This window comes from Gymnogyps californianus, chromosome 1 (genome assembly GCF_018139145.2).
Source record: "Gymnogyps californianus isolate 813 chromosome 1, ASM1813914v2, whole genome shotgun sequence".
In the NCBI taxonomy this organism is placed as follows: domain Eukaryota; kingdom Metazoa; phylum Chordata; class Aves; order Accipitriformes; family Cathartidae; genus Gymnogyps; species Gymnogyps californianus.
In genome coordinates, this window is record NC_059471.1 from 19,426,375 (window position 1) to 19,437,766 (window position 11,392).

The 11,392-nt window shown below is 40.9% G+C and overlaps 1 protein-coding gene across 1 annotated transcript; it reads right to left on the minus strand.

Moving 5' to 3' along the window:
* Positions 1 to 7,843: 7,843 nt before the first annotated feature.
* On the minus strand, positions 7,844 to 10,946 carry GJA3 (gap junction protein alpha 3). Its single transcript, XM_050899717.1, has 2 exons — positions 10,871 to 10,946; positions 7,844 to 9,445 (listed from the first exon to the last, which is right to left on the minus strand). Exon 2 carries the CDS (start codon positions 9,426 to 9,428, stop codon positions 7,893 to 7,895), a length of 1,536 nt encoding a protein of 511 aa, XP_050755674.1. The 5' UTR covers positions 9,429 to 9,445; positions 10,871 to 10,946; the 3' UTR covers positions 7,844 to 7,892.
* Between the last annotated feature and the right edge of the window lie 446 nt (positions 10,947 to 11,392).

An 11,392-nucleotide genomic window follows, 5' to 3' on the forward strand; every position in this document is an offset into this window, starting at 1 on the left:
GCTGGTGCAATCCAACTGTTCCACTAATGCAGTAACAGTACTTAAAATTACCTGTAATTCTGGCATAATATCACGTACCTGTAAGTGCTAAAATGTGTATTTCCTCAAACACTCTGTTTTCCTGGACTATGACACTCCAAGAATAACAGATTCTTCCTAGGCCATCTTTATGAGAAAGCTCTCTCTTCAGTTTTGTGATTTTGGATAAACATCTGCTTACTCTATTGTCAGCTGAAAATAGACACAAAGACAGTTAGACCTGATGCACATCCAGTTGCCAAAAATGATCAAAATGTCAGCCCTACTAAGACCTGACTATCTGACATCTGTTTCCTTGGGAGACAATGTGTATTGCCTTCATTCCTATTCCCGCTACAGAATGGGAAAGCACTGATGAGGTTAGTTAAATCCCATTCTTCGTGCAGTCACAGTGAAAATGCTTGCTAAAGCCCAGCTGATCGTTCCTGTGCCAATGCCCTGGGGACAACAGCAGCAGTACAGGGGGACCTGGGATGCTCCTGGTTTGGCTTTCAGCACAACTGTACAGAAGAGATTTACTGGAGGAGGTTAGAGAGCTCCCCACCAGTACGCCTCCTCCCATTACCATCAGGATCTTCACTGTGCCCTGACACAGCTGTGGATGAGTGGGGCACACCTTTCACCTTTCCTCCACAAGCTCACAGCAAGCTGCTTGCTCAATGTGGCAGCAAAAAGTACCCACACCATCACAGAGGCCTTCAGAGATCAAGAGTAGCAACATTCGTATTTCTTACTCCAGCCAGAAATTCTTTAGGAGGCAGTGGACGCAAGGTGATGGCAGCGTGGCTGTGTCCCGAGGGAGGGAGAGCCCAGCGCACAGCTGCATCTGCACCAGCTGGTGCTCTCGGCTCTCTTGGGAGTACTCTGACTGTCCGTTCTTCAAATGACAAAATTGTGGAACTTTGCGATGAAACATGCATCTAAATAGAAAGTATGCAACATATTCTGGCCACGTATATTTGTAGTAAAAAGTGCTCTTGGTCAGAGGCAAGTGAGTTATCTTTAGCAATACAGCTGATATTACCGTATCACTTATTCACTTTCTTCCTCAGCTTATTACTGCTAAGCATCATCTTAGTACTATCCATATTATACTCCTGTCAGCTTGCTTTACCCCTGCCCAGACTTCAAAGACAGTGAATAATCTGGTTTACCATATGGATACATCATGTAAAGCAGAAACAGCATTGCCTGAGCACAGGAGGCACCAAAAAAATACACTTGGCTGTACTAACACAAGAGAGACAAACACTCAGTACTACAGGACAGAGACTATCCTGCCCTGCCAGGTCCATATAAGTGCTGCATATGAAATGAAGTTTTACAAAACCTTCATACTTACTTTAACACTTCTGCAAGAGTCACTTAGTCTTGCCCACATTGCTGCTTTTCACAAGTTAAACTTCTTGGAAACGTGGACCTGGCCTCTTCACGGGACTATACAATACTTAGACTAACTTGCCTTTAGTATGCTGTGCATTTTCAGTACAAAACTGGGTTACACTTCTGTGTGCTAAACTGTGAACTTTGCCTATAAGGGGCAAATCAGCAAATTTCGAATGCAGCGGGCACTCCGCATTATCCCCAGTAAGGACATATTTTCCCTACGCTGAAATCCTCTGTGCATTTACAGGTAACAGTCTCTTTAGACACACCAGCTAGATGGATAAATCAAAGCTAGTGAGTCAGCACTGGGGGAAGAGATGGCAGTCGCTATTAACACCCCACGACACAGCATGAGATGAACCGTGACTCGTGTGCGTCAAAATAAGAGCCAAGGGTGAAACCTGTATTCGGCGGAAGGCAGAGGTAGACCTCCCACTGATTTCAAGGGGGTCAGCGTTTCACCCCTTGCACCTGGTAGAGTGGGTCTTGATCACACGTGTCTTCTGGACTGTGAACTTCCTTTGAAGCCACTGGGAGTTCTGCATGGAGATGGGTTTCAACATCCAGTTTTCCAACAGATGCAATTCAGTGAGCACTTCATATGAAGAAGGGAAGCAGCAGCGTAAGTGAATAAAGGGAGAGAGCTAACTGACTTTGGTTAACTGTTCCGTAGCATTAGTATTTTAAAAGACCGTCTACACAACTATGAAAATTTAATCTAAAAGAGACAATGCTGTGGTACAAAAAGTTTATTTAGTCTTGATTTTGTAAACTTATGAGGTAAATTAACATTTACATCAACTTGTTTCTTACAGAATTTAATACACAAGGCACTTCTTTGAAGACAGCACTTTTAACTGTTCGCTGTTGTTATTGTTACAAGTTCCTGACAGCCCAGAAAACTTGTGGTTGTTGTCAGATTCTGTCATGTAAAAGACAAACATCCAAGTAAGCAACAAGAAAGCTCTGAGTAAGCTTTCTTATGCTTTACAACCCTTTAACTGTGAGAAACAGTGTCAATGTGAATAGGAATATATTCTCCACCTTAAAATACGTTCACATATCTTGCATAACTCTTCAAGGACTGAAACTTATGGAATTTGATTGGCATCTTACAACAAACTTAAAATGCAAATTTACAATTTCTTTTCACATCAGTGTTTTTTGCTTATGCAAATAGTCCCATGACCTTTAATGGTCTTATTTGCAAGAGTAAAAATAACTTGCATGAAATTGTATTTGCAGGCTCAGAACCATATTTTTGGCTAGAAAGCAAAACATTTATCTTTTGTAAAATCTTCTACAGTGTAACAGTGCAGTGTTTCTACACAAGTATTTTGTTTGCAATTTTAAACCAGGCTGTAAATTTAGCTCTTAAAGGACATATGTCACAGCTAGTTTTTGTCATTGAACCTCTAAACACACAAGAAGGCATATCAATAATAATGAACTTTAGTTTATTTGGTAATAATTGAGTTCATGATGAAAAGTATCTTCTTCCATAGTGTGCTCCCTATATATCCAGCTCCCATATTTAAAATGTACAGAGAAAACTGATACTATAGATCAGTGATCAGGTTAAATTGTCTTTAATTGTCTTTAATGGTACTGCCTTATGTCTGAAGAGTTCCTGTGTTATAGTAAGACATTTCTCTCTTAGGTTTAACATATTGGCAGAGTAATTTTTTTACTTCTTATACAAATGTAAACTTTTAGAAAACAGTTTATTTCATCCAAATGTGCAATCTGAAATCAAAAACGGAATGTAAACTTCAGAAAATCAAAATTACAAGAGCACACTTTTCACAAGAAAAATCAAAGTAAATGAAACAAAAACATTTGGAATTAAAAAAACCCAGCCTGTTCAAATCCATGGTGTTAGTGTCTGTATTAAACAAAAAGACCTGGGGGCTCAATGCTCTGCTTCTGCAGACTGTTGTCACCCACATGAACTCGGTGAAATACAACAGTTTGTAGCAGCTGAGGAGGTGGTCCCATGACTAACCAAAAAAGGACCTAAGTACTGATCTGATTTTTAAAGCTTGCCTTAACTATTTTACTGCACTTCTTACATATTCATACCAGAAAATAATCTCAAGAACTGCAAAATGTCAGACATTTAATTAGCTCTAAGTGTCTTGATGAACAACAAATATACTGAGCCAAATCAATCCCTGGTACCACTTTGCAAACAACTGGCTTCCAACTTACACCAGAAAAGAATACAGTTCATCTGCTTTTTCAGTGCATGCTACCTATTTCCAAGAAGCTATGATTTTTCAATGCCAGCACGGACCAACAAATTCAAGGAGCACTTTTTTATCTATGAAAAAATGAGATTGATTTTCATAGATAAAATATTCCACTTTAATAAAGGGAAGGTTCTAGCAGGCTGTCTTCATTTAATCAAAATACAAATGGAAGAAATGTGGGGTTTTAAATTGCCTGTACTTCATTTTCTTTTGTATTAACTGACAGCTGCACTAATTAAAAAAGCCCAGTGATAGAAAGCAGATCAACTGTGTCCATGGCCAAGAAACTATGTATTTATGTGCAATGCAGATATATTTTTACTGTATCTTTGTAAAACTATTATAAAAAATGTACTAACGAAATCAGTGACTTGGAAAACACGTTTCATATAATCATTGCGGTTGGAAGAGACCTCTGGAAGTCATCTAGCCCAACCCGCTATGCCCCAAGCAGGGTCAACTAGTATCAGTGAGCTGATTTATTGCAAAAAGAGTAGCACATCATACACCTGGTAACTTGTTGAAAAAGTATCTTTTTTTCAGTTTTCTCCTTTTCTTCTCCATAGCTTACCTTAGCATTTTTTTTCACTTCAAGTAAGAGAGAGAACAATTTTCCCACAATCATTCTACTCAAAGAGCAAAGATGAGTGGGAGTTTTTCAGTTTGCTTAATGTCAGGTATGATTCTGTTCTGACTTCCGCTTTTGCAGTAACTTACCTACTGGTTTCATGTTAGGTGTGTGTATAAGATCTTTCAGGATTGTGACTTGAACAGCCATATGACAAGGCTAAATCAAAGTATCATTTGCTACCAGTTCCCTCTTTGGAATTAATTGATGTGAAAGAGTAAACGACTTGGAAATTAGCAGATTACATTTGCCAACAGACTCTGTTCTGCAAGTTAGTTGGTGTTTGTAAGTATTTTCTAGAACTATGGAAGTCTGCATAGTTATGCTTTACTCATAGCACGTTAAATTCAGTGATTGTTCACAAGTAAAGATTAAAGCACTCAAAATCAGCCACACCAATAAGATTTTTTTTCAACAAATCTGATTCCAGGTGTGATGCGGCAACTAAAACCAGTTGTAAGCACTAAGGGGGAATTCTGCCAAAACAGTTACCTGGGCTTAAATGAAGAAGTAGTTACTGGACTCCAAATGAAATTGTAGGTAACCAAGAAGCTTGATGCTGTATAGTTAACATGATGGAACTTAAGCCAATCTTAAAAGCACAACCAGTGAGTTGTAGCTTTGCTTTCTCAGACCAGTACTGCTTGGATGCGGGGGCTGCTCTGTCAGACTTCTCTTATGGGTTGCAACAGAGTTACATTTCTCCCCCCCGAGCTTCACCTAATAGGAAAAATGATCTTTTACAGCTTTCCAGTAGTTACTCTGCCTGAAAATACCATATATTCCACAAAAGCACCTGAACTCTCTGCAGGTCTAACCACACACATTAACTTGAAAAGAGCAGACTAGGTATCAGTTGATCTTAAGTTAAACCTATCTCTGTTGTTATTTTTTATACACAATAGGGATGCAATCCTGCAGGACACACTCTGTGAGGGTTGTACTAAAATAAGGACTGCAAGATTCAGAGCTCCATCAAACAACAAGTCAGTTTTGCTCTCAGGCGTTGATATAAAAAAGCACATATTCCAGGTGGTCAGGTTTATATAAATACACTCCAGAGAGACTTTGACTTCATTCTTCAGAAGCATAAAAGAAAGGAAAATATAGCCCATGAATTTTGATGTACTAAAATACAGAGATGCATATTGCATTATTTCAGCAATATAATTACTTAGCATTTAGCAAAACTTACAAAACTGCTCCTATAGATGCTAGTAAATCTAAAAATTTTGAGTGTTAAACTCTGCCTTTGTTTACATCTAGGCAACCTTATCAACTTTAGTCCAAGTTCAGCATAGTTGCACGGATGCAATAGAAAGCAGAATTTAGCTTTTAGCTTTCTTGCAGAAAGGGTGTTTATGGCTTATAACATAGAAAATTCACGAGAGCATGCCTGAAGCTGAACACCTAATAGCAAATATCTTTATTGTACTACTGTACATTGACTTTTAATGCAGTGTCTGCCCCTAAGATCAGTGGCAGCAGAAAGACTTCTCACCTGGTTCACCACAAGCAGGTCAAGGAAGTCATGAGACAACATGCCCAAGGGTTGCAGAACAGTGCTTCTGATCATGAGAAACTCTTTGTGTCTACTCAGAAAGCAGTAAAAATAAATGTTTAATCTTGAGTGGTGGGAATATATTTTAACTGTTGAATAAAATAAACACATTCAGGAAAACATTTAACAGCAGAGATAACTGGCAATTATAACTACTTGCTACAGGGTGACCCTGCTTTGCCTGAGTAAGGACTGCACTGCCAGGCCAAATACTTTGAAGATGCAAAGGACTATCCCAGTGTGCTTGACTGCTCTTCTCCAATTACAGTACTTTTGATTTATAGCAGCAATAGGACTGACTCCGAGCTTCAGTTCTTTTGGCTTTTGCTTAGAACAGAAGTTGGGCATAATCCTGCATTCCTTTTGTATCCAAACTCTCCCGAGCCTTATCAGGCATTCAAAATTCTGACTAATGTCTGTGAGAGTACTTGTTACAAAGGAATAAAGGACAGAGTCAGTTGTAAGGAAAGCTGCACCTTAGAAAAAAAATAGGCAGTAGTTTCCTCCACCCATTTTTAAGGGAAACACACAATTTTCAAAAGCAGGATTTTAACGTCTTTATCTAAGGCCCCAAATCTACATTCCTTCTGGCTCCCAGCACTCCCTGTGAATGTTAGTTTTGCTTGAATAAGGCCTGCAAGATCCATCCCCAAATCTTGCTCCTTGTTAAATTGAATGGAAATTCTGCAAGTGACTTCAGTGGGATCAGAACAAGACCCTTCAGCCACTAGCATGCTGCCCAGATATTTTAGCCACCTTTTCTGCAATACAATATTGTCTAAGTCTGTTTTCACTGACCTGTAAGACATTACAGATTGTTGTTAAAGGAAAGGGTAGAACACAACAGGAAATGATGTTGTTTTGGGAATTTTACCATTAGTAAGTTTCTTTCCCCTTACATTTTCTTGTAAGATCAAAGATCAAACTAAAATGATTAAGTACACAGCCAAGTAACTTTAAACCTACAGATCAAAATTATTCTCAAAATGTTCAAATACTTAAAAATATGCACTCAAGTTTACTTCTAAAAAGCATTTTTCCAACAAACTTAAGCTGATATCTAGTAGTCTAAAATGCAGAGCTGTACTTTATCCTATTGTTTGTCCACGGGCAACGTATGGGGCCACAATGTATTGAAATCATAATCCTTGCTTTCTGAAGAGAAATTGTTCTGTGTAATAATTTCTGAGGTGTGGTTTAAATTCCTGTCCTCCTCTAAGCAATTTCAGAAGTCATCTAAAATTCTAATCAAACATGCTCAAACATATTTGTGGGCTTAAAAACATGGTGTGATCATGGTTGGCAAACACTGGATAGAAGGTCAAACCGAACACTTCCTAACAAGTCAAGAGTAAAAAAAAATTATAGAAAGATGAACCTCAAAAATCTATTACAGGGGTTACCTAAACTTTGCCTGGCTGAGGACCACATTGGCGATTTGCCATGAGCACAAAGGTTTCATTAAGTCATGTTATGTGGAAGAGACTGAGTCACCCTTAATATGGCAAGTTGGTCCGTAGAGATGACAGGTGCCAATAGGCAATACACCACCCTGATGTTTGCCATAGGGCTACATAAGATTTAAGAGAAAGAAAGAAAGTCATCACATCCGCTCATGTAGAGCTTATGTGAAAAAGGGTGGAAGTGAAGGCAAGGGCAAGAGGGAGATGGCAGCCAGGCACATGGGCACTAGAGATATTAACATTTTTCTCAGATGAAAGTCAGCCTCAGGGCACATGACCTGTTATCTGTGCAGGCCTCCCCTATGCCTGCCCTTGGGAGATCTGCCATGGACATGAAGGAAAGCAGGACTGGTCCTCTGGCCCATGGGCTGCGCTTCGGCCACCCCTGACCTATTAGAAAATGTTGATATTTTTCCCCACTACAACTCACAGAGTGCAAAAACAGCAAGCGTCAAAGTCTGAAGCCCAAGGTCTTCCCACCCACGCCAGGCCTGGCCTCCCCCGGCAGCTCCCCTGCCCACTCTGCCTTCCATCACCTGCTCCTCTGAGCAGAGGTGACCGCACTACACGGCCAGGTCATCTGACCTGGCTCTGCAGCTGCTCGACTTACTGGCCCTGCTCAAGCGCCGTGTGTCTACGAGCAGCGGTGGCTCATGCATCTCCACAGTGGTGCAGGCAGCTGAGACAGGCCGCTCCTCTGACAGCTCCTCCTCACCCTCTACATCCCACTTGCTGCCGCTTGCCCCACTCAGGCTGGTGCTGCTGCCGCTGTTGGCTGCAGCGACGGGCAGCCCAGGTGGGGGTGGGAGTAGCTGCTCCAGTGGCTCTTCCTGCTCAGGAAGGGGATGCCGGACACTGCTGGGGGTAGAGGAGCCTGCTGAGCTGGAGGGCACCTTCCCCTGCTGCTCCGCTGCCATGTTGACCCAGTTCTGCTCGGCCACCAGGGCATGGCTGTTGCTGTTGAAGTGGTTGATGACGGCTGGCGTGGGTGTGGGGATGGGGGTCAGGATGGTGATGGGAGTGGAGATGGGTGTGGGAGTCACAGCACGGTGCCTCTCCTCAGGAACTGGTGGAGCAACAGGGTAGCTGGCCATGGAGGTCGTGTTGGAAGGGGGCCGTGGTCTTGGAGCAGCCGCAGCATAGTATGGCGCCATGGTCACCGGGGCCAGCAGTGGTGTGACAGCGCGGGTGTCAGGCAGAACAGGACGGGGCGCGGCAGTCGTTATCACCACGGGTGGTGCTGGTGGTGGCAGGGCAACGGGTTTGGACTCCCCTGTTACCATGACTGGTGTCATTGTTGCAACAGGCATCTCAAGGCTGTACCGGCTTGTCATGCCCTGCTTAAGCTTCTTCCACCCCAAGTGATATATCTCAAGCATGTTCAGCAGCAGGGAGACAGAGGCCACCACCAACATGAAGATGATGAAGATGGTCTTCTCAGTGGGCCTTGAGATGAAGCAGTCCACAGTGTGCGGGCAAGGTGAGCGGCTGCACTGGTAGACTGGCTTTAGCTCGAAGCCATACAGAAAGTACTGGCCCACAATGAAGCCCACCTCAAACAGTGTCTTGAAAATGATGTTGAAGACGTAGGTACGGAGCAGGGCACCCCCCATACGGATTCTACCACGTTCATCACGGATTGGGAGCTTCTCCTTCCCCCTTTTGCCAAGAGGATCCTTGATGTTATTGCTGCCTCCTCCACCACCACTGCCAGACGCTGCTGCTCCTGGGTAGTTGCTGTCTTTGACGCTTCCCTTCTTTTTCAGCTCTTCTTTCTCTTTCCTCTTCTCCTCCATGCGTACAATATGCAGCACATGGCCCAGGTAGATGAGGGTTGGAGTGGAGACAAAAATGATCTGCAGCACCCAGAAGCGGATGTGAGAAATGGGGAAGGCTTTGTCATAGCAAACATTTTCGCAACCAGGTTGCTGTGTGTTGCATGTAAAGTCTGACTGCTCATCTCCCCAGACCTCCTCAGCAGCAGCCCCCAGCACCAGTATCCTGAAGATAAACAGTACCGTCAGCCAAACCTTGCCAATAACGGTGGAGTGCTCCTGCGCATTCTCTAACAGTCTCCCCAGAAAGCTCCAGTCACCCATTGTTTCAGATTTCTAACCTACAATAAGAATATTAGAACAATTAGAGCAATGTTAAAAAATCTTATAATTACACAATGCCAGGGCAGAACAGATTGATCCTCGACAAATGACATTTCTTAAGTGCACTTCCTTTGGCAGAATATTGTACACTTACGTTAAGAACTACATAACCCTGTGACCATGCAGCCATGGGTTTTGGTGAACACAGAAGTGAGATGTTTAGTGCTTTCACCTAGCCGATACAGATTTAAGTGTCTATGCACAACAGGCAAGAAAGATTCACAACTAGAATTTCTACAAGATTTAAATATTTAAAAAACATGATTTCTCTGTTTCTTCCACCTGAGATGCCTCTAACTGTTCTTGCCTATTTTTAGAAAAGAACAGATGGAAATCAGTTCAATTAAACAGAATATTCCTACTATTAATGTGATTGCACTTGTATCAGAGGGCGATACAAAGTTTGCCTAACTCTAATATTTTTATTGTTATCAGGACTTATTTACTCCAGCATTCAGGTTAGTAATGTCCGAGGTCTGTGCTATTTTCATACTGTACAAACACAGAAAAATAATTACTCAAAACCTATGGAATTTACAGTTTAATTGTGCAATGTGTACACCAACAGCAAGCATGTTCTCAAAGCCTAGTCATGTTTGAGTTTGTTTATTTCTAAAAAGAGATATTTGAATAATGTGCAATATTGGGAAGAATGAGAAATTCTGAGAGGAATGGTGGAACGGTTTCTATGCCATTTCCCCTACTGTCCTGCCAGCTGGTATTACTGAACCACAGGTACTGCAACATTATTAAAAAAAAAACCAAACCAAACCTCAAGGGCACTTCAGCAACTGTGCACAGAGATTTTATTGGAAAAATAAAATTACATCCTATGACCTTACTTCTGTGACAAATAACTGGTATATCTTCTCAGTAGTTTCCACCGATTCATGTATGATGGGCTTCCCATGTCCAATTCTAGGCAGTGACACAACTTCTGATTTGGAAATGCTTAAAGTACAAGATTTTTTTTAAGATCAGATTCCTCAAAAGCTGCCTTCAATTGTGAAACAAGCTATTATCTGCTGGTATCATTTCTGTTATCCTTGGCCTGCTCCCAATTGGAATATATGTAACAATATTGGAATATATGTAAGAAGTACATTTCATTTTCCTAATGAACACACTTTTATATTTCGTGTCAACCTTCAACTGAAAACACAATATAAAACTTTACTTTCAGCTAACTTCAATACCTTCAGAAATACTTATATCATAATTATAATTCAGATATAACAATTTGCATGCAAAAAACACTATCAGAAAAGACTGATTATCCTCGTTTAAAAAATCTCAGAATATTTTATAAATATAACTGAATTACACTTTACTCTCTTTATTTTTATACTTATACTTCTTGTCCAAATACCTGTGTGTCTTACCATTCCCAAGAAGAAAAGGCGTTCATCATTACAGGTAGGAATTTACCACTGAGAAAATGTACTATTCTCGGCATTATATTTACTGTGATTTCCAACAATGATGTCACGGTTTTTCCAGAGGAAGCATTTCCAAAGTCTATACGGAACTTCCTTCAGGCTTTTAGTTAAGGTAATTAAAGAAATCAAAATTATTTAAGTTACTTTTTTTTATAACTTGATTTTACTATGAGGCAATGAAATACCTGTAACTGCAGAATAGTATACTTTCACACAAAAAGCAACACCACACCCATTACTATTTTGCATTTTTGTAAATCCTGGAATACTAATTCAGTTTTTATCCCCACAAAGTTAATTCAACAAAAACTCCCCCTAAAAAAATATAGATCTTTGATATTCTACAAAACCACATTCCTTTTAATATAATTGAATTCTTTTTCCAGCATAGCACGATAAACTGCAAATGATGACATTAACAACGAAATACCAATTTTGTGTAATAATGTCCCTGGCCCTAAAACA

Coding starts and splice junctions, on each gene's coding strand:
- GJA3 (XM_050899717.1), bottom strand. CDS start 9,428: ATGGGTGACTGGAGCTTTCTGGGGAGACTGTTAGAGAATGCGCAGGAG.